Source organism: Lytechinus pictus, chromosome 3 (assembly GCF_037042905.1).
Source record: "Lytechinus pictus isolate F3 Inbred chromosome 3, Lp3.0, whole genome shotgun sequence".
Lineage (NCBI taxonomy): Eukaryota > Metazoa > Echinodermata > Echinoidea > Temnopleuroida > Toxopneustidae > Lytechinus > Lytechinus pictus.
Window position 1 is genome coordinate 39474079 of NC_087247.1, and position 16324 is coordinate 39490402.

General features: G+C 37.6%; 1 protein-coding gene across 1 annotated transcript in view; it reads right to left on the reverse strand.

Annotated features, from left to right (window-relative positions):
* LOC129255628 (protogenin-like) overlaps positions 1-15421 on the reverse strand; it is a 57112-nt gene extending 41691 nt beyond the window's left edge. Inside the window, exons 1-2 of the mRNA XM_064095970.1 lie at positions 15328-15421; positions 1996-2129 (exon numbers count right to left, since the gene is read on the reverse strand). Coding sequence (XP_063952040.1) covers positions 1996-2129; positions 15328-15421 — 228 coding nt within the window. The remainder of the gene's footprint in view (positions 1-1995; positions 2130-15327) is intronic.
* Positions 15422-16324: the final 903 nt, after the last annotated feature.

The following is a 16324-nucleotide window of genomic DNA, read 5'->3' on the forward strand; positions in this document are numbered from 1 at the left end:
ACTTGCTGGTATTATGTAACACAGACTCTTAATTATTAATTAAAGGTTTGTCTCAAGAGGAAGAAAACTCACTTCCGATATACGTATGCAGAACAAGTGAAACAAAATGTCAATTTTTTTTGTGTGACCGGTAACTGCCCAAGATGTTTTTATTGTACACATTATACATGTACAATATTTTTGCTTTTGCAAATCTTGCAATAAGGACCTTCATTTAATCGCGATTATGTTCAAACAATGTCAATTCCACATGGTCAGGGAGGAATTAAACATGTTTCATATCTATCAAAATGATTTAATATAATTGGGTACAGGAGAGATAGTGAGTAGATGACATCTCTGGTTCCCTCATTTGCATACCAACCTGCATACATGCATTAAATGATTTTAGAAATTAAGTGGAAATTTAAAATGCCAGAACTTTTTTTTATTTTGCATTACTTTTGATAAAATTGTCAGCATTATAATTGTTCATTTTCCTTTCTTTCAATTGCAGTGGACTTCCCCTTTAAGAGATATATCACAACCTGTCACCACTTCCCCATAAATTGTGCTCTAGATTTCCCATCTAACAACACAGGTCACTACTTCAGATCAGCATGCCTGTAAAGTGTACATGTGTATACAAGGAAACACAGGTTTGTTTACAGTGTCAAAAAGGTTTTGTCAACACCTTCCAATTATATTTCTCATGCATCTGTAAGACATGTAGGCCTACATATTTAAAAAGTGTGAATAATACAGGTATTAAAGAACATCAATACATGTTGGAGGAGTAAGTTAGCTGATGCAATCATGACTGGATTAAGAATGGGAGCATAATGAAGGTAAAAACTTATTCTACACTGCAATGATAAAAACATTATCACATTGTTTCAAACACATCTCGGAACTTCATTTTCAGAGGGGGGGGGGGGTGAGGACAAATTAAATTGCAAAATATCAAGATGTAAAAGCAATAACAATCTTTTCACAGTTCAAATTTGGCCCGGTCTTACAAAGAGTTACAAGATATCTGATCAACCTCAACTATATGGAAATCCATCAATGTCATAATTTTTTCCAAAGGAAATTTGCAAGATGTTCTTTGTGAACAAAGAGAAGCACACTCAATTAAAAAAAAAAGATGAATGTATGAATATATGAATATACTTCAATCTAGAAAATATTTAGAACAAACATGGATTATGGATGTTGACATTGTTGGCTTTCCATAGTTGTGGTTGATTGGATAAACCACAAAAGGACATCCAGATAGTTTCTTGACTGTACACATTTGAAGTTTATGCTTCCTCCATTTCCTGTTCTAAACTATGCATTAAATTTTCAAAAACTTTCAGAATTTCATAATAATTGGGATTTCCACCACTCATGATGATGGGATTTACAGTTTGATAAATATCCACCTAATCCGGATTAAATCATCACTATTCAAGCATTACTTAAATAATTGAATAACCTTCATCAATTTCCCCTGTATTGATACATTTCAATCAAACAGTCAAAGCAGGAAAATTAGAGGAAATATTTGTGAGCAATTTCTCATCAAAAGAAACCAAACTGTTTTGTTTGTTTTATCAATGTTTATACCAGGAACCTCAAAAATTTGAATGATTTACAGTGAGCAAAAACATGCAATTCTCAGATAAACTTTACTTAGAACAGGGCATAGGCAGAAATTAAGTGTAGTCCCTCAGAATCTAGAAAAGCTAACAAGTGATATGAGAAAAAAAACCAAAAAACTATGGTCATCTTGATTGTACAACATGCTAAGGTTAAACAGGTACACTGACGATGCTTACCAGCAATTTGGAGAAGTGCTTCCTGACTGCACTGAATCCCTGTTATATTTTTGACACAGCACCTGTAAGTCCCACTGTCTCTTTGGGCCACCACGCTATCTATGTAAAGTGACCCATTTGCTAGCACATACTTGTGCTCGTTCATTGTAGAGTTTAAAATTTGATGGCCAATTTGCTGGCCAAATGCCCATACTCTCTCAAACGGTCCATGGTCTGGTGTATCCACAAACCTGAAGTCCGCCTGACAACTCCATGTCAGGGGCTCCTCTGGAAATGCTATCACATCTTGAGGTTTCCTAATAATGACGTTACTATAAACCGTTGTGCCTGCAAAGAAAAAAGGAAAGAAGCAAAATAGAACATTAGAGACAATAAATACCACATCGCAATGGACAAAATATTAATAAGTTTTAATAAACATGACCGTCAAAGAGTACAAGTCTACCTTATATGAAAATGGTTTTAATAAATAGATAATTTATTTCAACATTTATCACAACTGACTTCGGCAATAGTCTATCAAGGAATGTCACAAAAGTATCTACCTATCATGTCACCATGGTAACATAAATTTCCATTAATGTGCCATTTCTTATGGAAATTGTACCTGGCAGGTGTTTCATACAGCTGTTAGCAAGTTAAGTGCGACTTTAAAAACAACTGGTGAACCTTTCTTAATCACCAATGAATATTTAATGGTGAATATAATTTACAACAAGAAATAATCACCAGTCGTTCTTAAAGTCACTATACACTTACAAACTTATAAAGCTGTTTGCAAGTTAAGTGCGACTTTAAGAACTGGTGAACCTTTATTGAATAATCACCAGTCCTTCTTAAAGTCACTCTTAACTTATGAACAGCTTTATGAAACAGCCCCCTGTGCTCAATCATAATGGGACACTTTATTTCATATATGCTTAAAACATACACCATTATTTTAAAATAATGTGTCACATGTTGACATGCTTCCACTTCCAGGGACTAGGCTTACAGGCAGTGGCCAGGCACACCAGAACAGATTTCTCCCGAATAAATTTGGACCGATTCTGCCTGAATACGGCCTGATTTGGATTGATTCGAGGGATTCAGAACCAATTCGTCTCCGATTCAGGGAGCTCCCCGCATAGAGATGAATGGGTCCCAAAGAGGTCCTGATTCAGCACAGAATCACCAAGAATTAATCAATTTCGGCCATCCCGATTAAAGCCGAATGCCACCTGAACAGTGGCAACCAGGCATGAATCAGGACAAAGATGGCCAGAATGAAGCTGAATGTGGCCTGATTGCTCCGATTACAGCTGAATGATGACCCAAATTTTGACCAGTATCAGAACAAATATGGCAAAATGTGCTGAGCTCGGACCATTATTCCTCAAATGATACGAATATGTCCCAATTTTGCCCATAATACTCCTAATGCCTCCCCTAATGATCCAAATGTGGCCTGAATTAAATTTGTTGTGGCCACATTTGGGAGTATTTTGGAGATATTAAACATTTCAAAATGAGCCAAATTCCTCTACGAATGTTCCCGAAACCCTCCCAAATTTTCTTGCATTCGCAGAGAACAGAATACTCCCGAATCTGGATGGATCTGGATGGATTCGCAGCTGATTCGGTTCTGGTGTAACCCATGCTTTACATGCTTAAACCAACTTAAATACAGGGTGGACTTTCTCTTTAAATGAACAAAGAATATACAAATCCATGCACTTCTTTTTTATTCTTTTTGTTTCGTTAAAGATGTTTCAGTAGGTGGTTTCTAAGTTCCAGGTATTTTCTGATCGGAAATTTACCCCAATCAGAAAATACCAGGTAATTTCTGCAGTGTGAAAGCAAATTACATGTAGTATCCCTGAAAGAAAAAAACCCAGCTAAATAGTAGGTACTTGTCAAATTGAGAACTTTCGCTGGGAATTTTCCAAGGCGCAGGTATTTTGGCAGTGTGAAAGCAAATTATGCGAACTTTCTCAGCCCAGCATGTTGTTGGGCGCGGGCGTGGTGGGTGGCTGCTGAGCTAGCAATTTTGAATCTTGTGCCTTGCCTGCATATCAGACTGTACTGCGCATGCTCGTAACTTTGAGAACTATCCCAAAAGGATATGTTTCAGGGCGGGGTGAATATTACAGGAACTTTCTTAGCCCAGCATGTATTTAGGCGCAGGCGCCGTGGGTGGCTGCTGAGCTAGCGATTTATAATCTCGCGCCGTGCCTGCATATCAGACCGTACTGCGCATGCTTGTAACTTAGAGAACTTTCACAAAGGGTATGTTTCGGGATGGTGTGAATGCGATGGAAATAATTATCAGATATTTTTTAGCCTAAAAGAGTTCTCGTAATTCAACAGGGATTCTTGTGATCAAGGTGGTTTCTTCAAGGATTTGAAACCACCTAGTGGGGATTGCATATTTTGAGTTATAGTGAATATCCATGATAATCCTACATGTGTCTTAAATACAATTCTGATTCAATAACTTGAAGCCAAGTTTGATTTTATTTATAACTATTTTTTTATTACAAGTTTCCATTCCTTCTCTGCACCTGTAACACTCGGGGAAAGGTCCAAAGTGATTCGTGGTTTGAAGATAAGTGTAGGCTGACAGTATTCTTTTCTTAATACAGAAAGAGAGAAGCACAAACCTAAGGCAATAGATCACAAAAATCGAGCCACAGAACATATTCATAGACATCACGTTCAATCTTAATACATTGCACATACACTACCCGTCACAGTTCTTTGAATCACTAAAGAGTTTAAGAATGAGTGAACAAAAATGGTTTATCAGTCCACTGATCTGGTGTGTCAATGTAATCATCCACATGTATGTTCACTACAGATATGTTAGATTTTACTCGACGAGTATGTGTACGTACATCCATATAAAAACAGCGTGATGGCGAGCGGGTCATGACACCATGCCCAACCCGGAAGATCTGGTGTACCATCGCGTCACGACCTGGTTGGGAGATGCAAAAGTGTAACTTGTGCAGACTTGCTCTTTCACTTGCTTTAATTCCTTTTTACGTTAGTTAGGAGATATAGCGATATATTTTGAAGTTCAGAAAACAATTTCATATAATGATACATGTAATAAATCCATCTTTTACATTAATTTTGTGTAAATTCACTGAAAACTGTGTTTTACGAGGGAAATGATCCATTGCAATTGATCTTCATGCTGAGCTTGACCGGTTAAAACGATGTCACGCATGTGTACGTCGACTATAAATTAGGAAAATGGCAATATGGAGGTGGTGAGGTTCTCAATTCTGATAGTCGCCGAGGGTGAGGACGTGACGCATGCGCAATGCCTAAAAATGTCATCTCATAGCAGTCATTTATGACTACGTGCTATTCTAAAAGCCTCTTCTACTACCTGTTAAAACCAGAGAATAGATTTGGTCCACTGAATCTATTATTCTCTGGTTTTAACAGGTAATAGTGATTAAAGGATTGTGACTGGTAGTGTACATGTATCATTCAATACGTTGGTAAACTTATTTTGATGGTTTCGTGAAATGCTTTACAATGCATTACAACATCTCTGTGAACAAAAATAAATATCAAAGAGAATAATGCAGTGTGTATACACTGGTTATTTGTGAAGTCTAGTTGTATGCCTCCTCATGACTAGCAGGTTCTGACTTCCTGAGTATAAAGAGGGAGGATGAGGCATGGATTAACCTCAAAACTTGGCATGCATCACCAGTGAGGATGACCCCAATGAAAACAGATAGCTTCCTTCTATTGCAGAGTGACATATAAACTCTGACTGTATAAAATATATACTTCATTCTCTCACTTTAATTTTGATGCAACAACAAATAAACAATGTAGGTCTAAATAGCTAGAGCTCCCTGCAAGACCCTATTCACAATCACTTTCAGGGAATAATCCCTTGCAACTGCGAATGCAAAAAGCAATCCAGGACGCTTATCTCTGAATCAATACAGAAGAAATCGAATTGATGTGGTCTTCTGGGTCCCCTCACTTTTATAAACCTGTGGTTTATCTCTAATTATCTATTACCCTTTTTACACACGCTAAAATTTCCTTAACCCCGTACTATAGGTGGGGCTAAATTGCCATTTAGCCCCACCTATAGTACGGGGTTAAGCTTAGCCCACTTTCTTTTTACACAGCATTTTTGCAAAGTGGGCTAACCCCACCTTTAGTACGGGATTATTTGGCCCTGCAAAAAAGCAGGGTTATCCCAGCAATTGCGGTGCTAAGAGAAATAGTACGGGGTTAAGATCGCTAGTGTAAAACGAAAGTGGGCTAAGCTTAACCCCGTACTATAGGTGGGGCTAAATGGCAATTTTGCCCCACCTATAGTACGGGGTTAAGGAAATTGTAGCGTGTGTAAAATGGTACGAGTGAAGTACTTGTACTACGAATGATCGACAAAAACCACTAGTCCGGGGTTAGCGAGTTTCGTGTGTGAAAAGCAAGCATTCCTTATCCGGGGTTAGCAATGACAATTTGGCATGTGTAAAAAGGAAAAAAAATAGTACGGGGTTAAGGATAGTACGGGGTTAGCGATAGTCCGGGGTTAAGAAAATCCTGTGTAAAAAGGGTATATATGATAGATCAGATCAGGGTTACATATGACTGGAAAATGTGCAAGGAACCATTGATATTATTAGGAGACATTGTGTGTTTTTGCATGTGCTTTTATATATTTTACTGTAAGTATATTAAAGATGAACATGAAAACTTGAGAATTTGGTTGCAAGAACGAGAGTGCATGAATACCTTAAAATGTTCCAAAAGCATCAAGAGAACACTCCAGCTTACTGAGAGTGAATAAAGTGAATTTACCTATGGACCTGTCAAGCAAAGTATCTTTGAAAAGGGCCTTAAGTTGTGTTTTCTTATAAATACACAACTTAACTCATTTAAGACTTAAAATTAATGATAGATGTATCTCCTTAAATAAAAAATATATGTTTTGGTTTTATTTTATATACTGTAACACAAGGACCTGGATGACTACTATAGGGTCTACATCCTTCATTGTGTTCACATAGTATATTTTCTATACAATCTCAGTTTATTTCCACACCATATGCATTATGTTTCCACTGCTTGTGAGTCAAGGGCCCCAAACAGGTAATCCCAAGTGAAGAAAGAAAAGATGAATCAGCAGGTCTCTCCACCACCTGGATGTTATTTCACAAATATGGCAGAAAAGTTTCAAAGATGGGAACAGCCTGCATGAGAAGAGATTACAATGTTACCTTCAAGTACAAATAAAAAAATTAGGCCTTCATTCTTGTAAGTAAATATCTTCCAGGGGCCGCGGAAGCGGGGGGGCTGGGGGGGCTTCAGCCCCCCCCCCCCCACTTTTTTCCAAAACCGTGTACAAAAACGTAAAAATGACCATATGATTGTGATTTTTTGCATGGTCAGCCCCCCCACTTTGAAAACCGTTCCGCGGCCCGTCTTCTATTGCAAGCCAGAATATATATTATGCAAAGTAAAAAAAATAATCCTTTAAGTCCTCTCTGTCACAAGGTGACATTTCACAAAAACTAATATAAATTATACTTGAATTCATTGATGAGATTATACATACTTGACTCTTTGTGGAAAAACTGCCAGGTATAATTACAATTATGATGAGAGACTTGATATTTGAAGGATAAAATGTGATCACCATCACTTTGCACATTAATATGCATGTATTTTCATTTCAAGTGATGACATTGATATCATGCTTTTTAGAAAAATATATGTCAATTACAAGTTCTCATGTATTCATCTTATGAATGTGAGAAATAAACTCATTATCTGATGCATTCAGAGGGATTAATTCCTAAAATGATAAGCATTCATAATCTCTGACTGCATCCTTCCAATCCTTCAAAGTTCTGGGGGATTCTTTACTATATCCACTTAAAAAAAAAAAGAATAAAAAATGAAAATGGCTGGAGTATGCTTGAGTTGAAATATATAGGCCCATATGCCTGCAAGTGGATTATTAAAAAGTTTGATATTGGAAACAAAGTATCTCCATGTGTAGGTCCTATGCATACATAAAGACAGATGTTACAAATGCATCAAAGTAGTTTGATTAGTTGGCTGGTCACACAAAGACAGAAACTCATAATCAACCAAACAATGTGTCCAAATAAATAGGCCTACTCTTTGAACGAAGAATTTTGGTAAACCTCAAGGCTTGCAGCATATATATAAGCTGAGTTGAATGGACTCTAAAGATTGTACTCGTAGGGAAAAAAGTTGTAAGTTGAAAAGTACATACATGTAGGTAATAGATATATCAAGATTCAAATCTGGCTTTGTATTGAGCACTTTTAGAAATGCACGTCGACATAGACGACTGATACGAGATGACGTCATTTTTTGGCGTTCCATATGCCTCAGGTCCTCACACACGTCCACTATCAGAATCGAGAACCTCGCCACATCCATTTTGCGGTTCTCCAAAATCATAGTCGACGTGCACGTGAGTGACGTCATTTTAACCGTTCGAGCCCAGCATGAAGACCAAACTTTCCCTTTTAAAACACAGTTTTCAGTGACTTTTCACAAAATTAATGTGAGTTGTACGATGCATTATGTTTATAATATTTGAAATTGCTTTCTGATTTCCAAAATATATATCCTAACTCGCGTAAAAAGGAATCAAAGAAAGTGAAAGGGCAAGTGTGCATAAGTTGCACCTTCGCATCACCCAACCGGGTCGCCAGGCGATGGTACGCCAGATCTTACGGGTCAGGCAGCATGTCATGAGCCGCTGTTTATCGCGCTGTTTTACGTGGACGTACGTACACGAGTGAAATCTAAAGTCGAGTGAAATCTAAAGTATTTGCATCTGTAGTGAACAAGGGCAGACGACGACGTTGACTCGAGCGATCTGACGACTGCTACGTCGTTCTCGTTCACTGCTCCTAAAAGTCTCTATTATATTGGAATAACCTACAAGTAGGGGAGAGTGGGCTCAGTGGGGTAAATAAAGCCACCTGTTTCATAATTCAAATCATATCTTTTCAATGCATAGCAGTAGAAACATCGATTAGATATCTAATACAGGTTCTACAGTAACTAATCAATCTCATTTGCATATTAATGAGCATTAAATATTGTTGTCAATGTCAGGGGGCCTTATTTGCCCCATCGAATGGGGCAAATGAGGCCGCTTGATTAAAAAATATTTTGTGTAGCTATGTTCAAAGTAATAATTGTTCAGTTGATTGATACAATCAAACATTTACTAGTAAAAATCACAGGATTGATATCTAATTATTTTCCAAACAGCCTTATTTAAAGGGAAATGAAACCTTTGGAACAAATAGGCTTGTGTCGAAACAGAAAAACCAAAGAATAAGAACAAAGAAAGTTTTAGAAAAATCGGACAAATAATGAGAAAGATATGAGAATTTGAATATTGCAATCACTGATGCTATGGAGATCCTCCCATTGGCAATGCGACAAGGATGTGTGATATGTGATTTGTATATGATTCAAAAAATAAAGAACACATGGTTTTTACTAGGGGTGCAGATAAAGTGGTTACTCACGTTACAGTTCAGATGGGCTATATGTACAAACACACATTGAGCTCATGTCCACCAACCTATGGAATTACCCACATGATCTACTGATAGATGTGATAAAAGAGGCAGTTTAAAGTTGAATTAAGAAGGGGGTGAGTTTCCTTAAATATGGGTTCCACACACAATATATAGTATATATCAGTTGTTCAAACAGATAGCATGTCACAAAAATACTCTGCCTTCTCAATATTTTGCTTTGAAAGTCTATGAAATTAGCCACCTGTCAGAGCCCGAGAGACGAGTGTACAGAAAAATCACTCTGAGTGTGACGTCACCGGGGGGGGAATTTAGTATAAGAGGTGTCCGGATATAATACAGAAATGCTATGCAGAGAGAGAAAGATGATTTTACTTTTTTTTCCAAAGCAACTCAAATCAAACAAATTGGAATCGTATGTACAAATCTTTACTTTCCCTTTATAAAAAAACAGTATGAATAACTATCATGAACTCTTAAATCATGATGTAAGATTGCAAACAGTGAGTTAATGAATGATATTTTCACTATTTCTCATTTATTTTATCACGATGTTCCATCAAGTGAGTAGCTGGAAAGTAATTCCGGGACTAGCTCAGCTCTGTGCGCGCTGCACGCCTATACAATACACACAACACCCAGGCATTGAGTGTACTGTACAGTAGTGGTCTGGTACCGGTATGTGTCGACCCGCAGTTCATGACCATGCAGCGATCCCCTGGCGTCTTTTTCTTCTTTCCTTTTGTCTTTGACTCCATTTTTATATCCTCTGGATCATTTCCACTCATAGCTCATTCCACAGAACAATCTTGAATCAAACGTACTATTCTTCTCGGCCTTCCGAGTTGTTTTCTATATTTAATTACGCTAGAGGTCATCGTCACACATATAAACGCAATTCGCAAGTGAGTTGAAGACAACAAGAAAGGTATGCGGTATAGTACGGTAGCTCGACAGCTAGCTGAGCCGGAGCGGGCGGCCGGTCGGCACAAAGCAATTCCACAACCAACTGTGTTTTTTGCAAGAGCCGCGTCACACGCGGATAAATATGTCATAATAACACGTCTGCTACGTTATCGACTGGTGAGAAGATCTTGATCAAATTTAATATTATTCGCCTTGAAATTATTCCTTTAGGGTCTATGGTATCATTCTGAGGGAATTTACATATTAGGAATAATAGTACGGCCATAAATATACTTTTAATCATTTCCTCTTTGCAAGTTCTACGGCTCGTAGATACAACTTCAACTGCAGTTTATTCCATTATGACTTGTTTCGCCACGGACACAGTCCCAAACGAAAACAAGGCATTAAAATTGTCTAAAATCGCTACAAAGAAGAACAATTTTAACAATGTAGGGTTATATTATTGACTATATGTCTTTGAATAATTATTACTTCCTTTCAGTATCGTTCACATAAAATCAATAGCGATAAAATGAAGTTTTGACACAAAAGTAAATATGAAGGCGTACGTGTATAGTACACAAAACGGCACTGCCTTGTTTACTACACCGGGACCGAATACCCCCCGGTGACGTCACAGTCAAAGAACACCCGTCTCGGTAGGCATTGCATGAGCGAACTCAGGGAAAATGGGTAGGGATAAATCGTTCAAATTCACTATTTTGAAAAAAGAAAATGGGGGGTCGAATCACCTCTTAGTGTTTGGGGGTTGTAAGGTTGCTATTAATGTAAATATCTCAATATTTGGAATCGTCTTCTTAATTCAACTTTAAGTGAAATATATACTTAAGTATTGGGGAGAGTTGTTCACAAGTGACATCACACATCTTTGTCGCATTGCGAATGTGAGGATCTCCATAGCATTTCTTTGATTTTTCTGTTTTCACACAAGCTCTCTTGTTCCAAAGGTTTCATTCTCCTATAAGGATTTATTTATCAATCCTATTCAATACTATGATTTAAAAAATTGTTGGATTGTGTTTTCAATCGTTATAGTTATTATTATGTTTCTACATGTTCTATTAGAAATTGAAACTTTTAGTGTACATAAGCAAGTGTGGAGATGTCTACACTGCATTTTACTGTTTTGAGATGTAACCATAATGTTAATTATGTTCAAATGGGGGGGGGGGGGTGGCTCATTTGCCCCATCAGGCATGTTTAGTTCATAGGCTTCCAGTCAAAAAAAAGGAAGAAACAAAGATATATGTAAAATTTAATACAAAACATGGTGTGGGTACAGTACTTGCCTCTTTTAAGTGGCAATGCTACTTTCAATGTGTTTCTTTCGAGGTGCTGCTAAGTTTGTGCCCCTCTGGGCCATGTTCAATGTGCTATGAGACATTGTTTTTGCTCAAGATATGTGCTAAGGAACTGTCTCAAATACAACACACACTTTTTAATATTTTTTTGTAACTTTTTAATGACACAAATAAAAACGTGTTCTGTTGTCTGTAAATTCACAATTTTTTGTATTCTGTCAAATCTTATAGTCTTTTCAGCATATCACTTTGTTTTTTGCACTGTTTTAAACCGAGATTGACAATTTTTCCATCTGTAGTTTAGTCTACTTAAAAAGTATTAGGCAGTATAATTTGTAGTTGAAGTAAGGAGCATATAGTCCTAAATCAAACCAGCAAAGAAGATTGCCAACTGGAGACCCCTTCATTATGAAAAAACCTAAAGTGCTGTCAAGCGAGTCCCAATTAGGTTTTTTAGGGTATGTCACACGAGTCACAAAACAAGCAGTACTTTGGGGAAAAAGGATGATTGTGATTTTTTAGGCAGATGTCAATTATTTAGGCCTGAATTTATTCAGAAAAACGTTAAATGCTATTAACACATATGGGATTACAATATGTAGTCCCACATGTTTACTTTCGTGTAAGTAGATGTATCATCTATGACTTTAAAATTCCTTTGTTTTAAAGATAAAGGGGGTGCAAATGACCATAGATGTTCTGTTTGAATGAAATTTGGTCCATTTCGCTGTATAAAATCATGATTATATGTTCAATTTGTAGTCCAAAATTATAAATGTCACGTGAGTCACACTCCAGTGTCACGCGAGTCACATTTTCGAATGGCAATCAACTCAAAACAATAAATCAGACGTCAATGAATTTTTAACATAATATTTCCAGATATTTCAAAATACTCTCAAAATTTTTTTATCAAAATCTGGTATCTTCTCAGGAAATTACAAATACAGTAAGGTCAGGAATCTTTAAAAGTGTCGCGTCACGTGATTCACAACAAACAAATTGAAATATCTCCTACAAAAATGACTATAAATTTGAAATTTTTGTTGGACAATGTGTATCATCGATACTTTGATGAAAATAAATAGGAATACAAGTCTACAATATATGATTTTCAAGTAATTAATCTTAAGAAGTTGAAATTTTGTGTAAATATCACGCGAGTCACAATGGAATGGCTGTATACATTTTTTCATGCCCAATCAATGATTAAGAAATGGTTTTATACCAAACAGCAATTTTCGCATAAGATATGAACATTTTAATAAAGACCTTTTATTTTAATTGTAAATTTTATTTGATTGTGATAACATCTTGCACACAACAACCTCTTGGCTAAAAAAATGTAAACTTTAAAAAATGAGATGTAGATCAAACAAATATTAATGTGATTTTTCAACACAGGTATTATATAGGGTCCTAAAGACCTTCTTTGAGATTCTGAGACACTATACAAACTACAAAATAAACACAGAGTGCATAATTCATTCAATCAAGAGTTTTATAAAAAGTATCAGCTATCCAGCTCCATGAATTACACATTTGCGAATGATATCAACAAGAAATTACAATTTATATTTATATATATGAATGTCAGTAGGTATACATAGCAAAAAAAGCAGATACAGTTGTATATAAATCTCCAGGACGAGATCTAGAGATGTTTGGCAAAATTTGTTTCACTTTTCATGAAGGCATACAAGTATGCCCGACATGTACTTTAATGGTGTAGCTGAAGATCTGCCATTTGCTTGATAGTTGGCTCATAAATGGGTAGAAATTGAAGAACCTTTTTCCCTTTTATATTTTTTCTGCACTGGCACAGGCTTTAATCTGTCTAACAGTGAACAGTAATATGCAAATAGTCTTGATCCTCTGTCCCATTGACAGTGTATAGATTATTTCTGAGTACCACCTTTAGAGTGAGTAAATTGCCCTTTGGAAGGGCCTTCCAAGAAAGATTTCATCACTCCCCTGCTTGGGCTTATGGAGCCTCCTCTTATTTAACTGCATACCTTTTATTAATATGCAGGCCCAATGCACAGGGTGTTATGTAATATGATGCAATCAGCTCTTATTCAACCACAGCCCAAGCCTATTTGGCCAGAGGATCTATTGTACTGTTTGCCTTGGTATTAGCAAGTTCAATTGTGATGAGAAGACTGGCACTGGGCAAACAATAAAACCTTTTTTGTTTATTACAATACCCATGGTCCAATAACTACTCTACTCCCATACTTAAAAGGCTTTCAATAGGCTATGGGGGCCCAGAGTTGCTGTCAGAACTCAATAAAATTTAAAGGTGTATGGAATGACTGTGCAATGCTGCACTAGGTGGTTTCAGACCGCCTCGAAGTTTGTCAGTTCCAGGTATTCTCTGATTGGGAAATTTACCCCGATCAGAAAATACCAGGTATTTTGGTAATGTGAAAGCAAACTACGCGTAATTTCCCCGAAAGAAAATACCCGCTAAATAGTAGGTATATGGCGAAATTACGAGAACTTTCGCAGGGATTTTTCCAAGGTCGCAGAAAGCAATTTACGGGAACCTTTAGCCCAGCGTGTCATTGGGCGCGGGCGCCGTGGGTGGCTGCTGGGCTAGTGATTTTGAATCTCGCGCCTTGCCTGCTTATACAGACCATACTGCGCATGCTCGTAACTTCAGGAACTTATCCCGAAGGGTATGTTTCGGGGCGGTGTGAATGCAGGACTAATTAATGGGTATTTTTTAGCCTTAAAAAGTTCTCGTAATTTAACGGGGATTCTTATGATCGAGGCGGTTTGAAACCACCTAATGACACTTGCACGAAATTAGGACCCAAATATTTTAGTTTACAAGATGTGACATTTCTTATACCCCTTTCATATTGCGCTTTTCGCGAACTTCGCCAGCGAAGGGGAAAGTGTCCAGTATGAAAGGTACAGTACACAGGAGAACTTCCCCGGCAAAACAGTTTCCCCGCATAGTTTGTTGGGTTTTTTTATGCATTGATTAGCGGTGTCACAATACACGCGTTGGTCAAAATTTGTATCTGCCATTGTACCAAGAATGCTTTAAAATCTATTACCCCTTTCATAAACCCAATAAAACCTATCCTCCAATTAGCCGCCTAAGAGTAATGCGGATAATTCAATAAAAATTGCGTTCACAAACTCCGAAAATTATCTGCATTATTTTTACGAGCGCCCGTCCTGAAAAAGGTGGATAATCGTCATGACAACTGGACACGCCCCCTCCGATGCGGTTGTGTTGGAAAAGGGTGACCGCACCATGGCAATTATCATAGCAAGTTGGACGCGCGTGTGAGGAGGACGTGCTTTGGGCACTGCCCATTTTTGTTTAATTTTCTTTATTTTTTTGTTTATTTTGTTAATTTAATGGACTCATCTTTTTGTTGGATTATGTTTCGTCATGATATTGGAGCAAATTTTAGCCCTTTTGAGTCCAAGGATAAAGTGTAAATTAGACTTTCAAAATTGGATCCTGCCAGCCCGATGTGTGCAATTGAATGCTACAGTCCCATCCATAGCTTCTAGTGTCCTGCGCGTCTCCCTCCATCTATGACGTATGCACTTCCCGGCGGGAATTCGGCCATTTTGAATCCAGTTTGGACATTGTTTTTACTTCAATACAAGGACCTGGCGGACTCTATATTTTAATTTTCTTCATCTGTCTCTGCAATTTTGGGACCTGGTCATCATGATTTCTTTTACACCAGCTTTGTTCCTGCTCACATTCATACTCATCATTTCCAGCCTGCTTCCTACATCTACAGAATTCTCCAACTATGACACCGTCACTGGTCACATCAAACCCAACCAGTCTCATTCTAGTTATCAACAGATCTCAAGTAAGAACTTTCCATTATCTCTGCAATCTCAAATTAGAGAGTTGTGTGTGCTTAACCTGAAGTGTAGAAATCTGTCCAAAGTCACACTCTGTCACAATCCTGATATTTATGTGAGGATTGATAAAGCTAAGCTTACTTCTTATGTCCTACTTCTTGCCTTGACATTATCTAATGATGTCCAGATTAATCCAGGCCCTATTAAATATCCATGTGGTCTGTGCAAGAAATCGGTAAGATGGAATCAACGTGGTATATGCTGTGATTCTTGTGATATTTGGTACCATGTAAAATGTCTGAATATGCACACACCGTCGTATGAAGCCCTTCAGGCATCGAATGTTAGTTGGATCTGCTATTCGTGCGGCATGCCAAATTTTGCATCGTCCTTATTCGATAGCTCCTCTGAGATTGAATGTTCGAACAGTTTTTCCTCTCTACTTGAGGACAAGTCTCCCTTCTTCGCACCAATTGCTATGTCCTCACCAACGAATACAAGTGGTGACAAACCTTCACCTTCTCGTAAGAAGTCCCCGCAATCTGGTAATACTAATAGGAAACTGAGAGCTGTAGTCATCAATTTCCAAGGTCTCAGAAGCAAAGTCGAATCCCTATCCAATCTTATAAATTCTGTTCATCCAGATATAATATTTGGAACTGAAACTTGGGGAAATGATACTATTTCTAACTCGGAGCTTTTTCTAACACATCTTGATACGTATGACATATGGCGGAAAGACCGCAATGATGGTCATGGAGGTGTCCTCATTGCAGTTAGGAAAACGCTGCTCGCAGTAGCTCTTCCTGAATATGACGCTGATTGCGAAGTACTTTGGACTAAGCTGAGGTCCCATGGCCAGAAAGATGTATATCTCGGAGTGTTT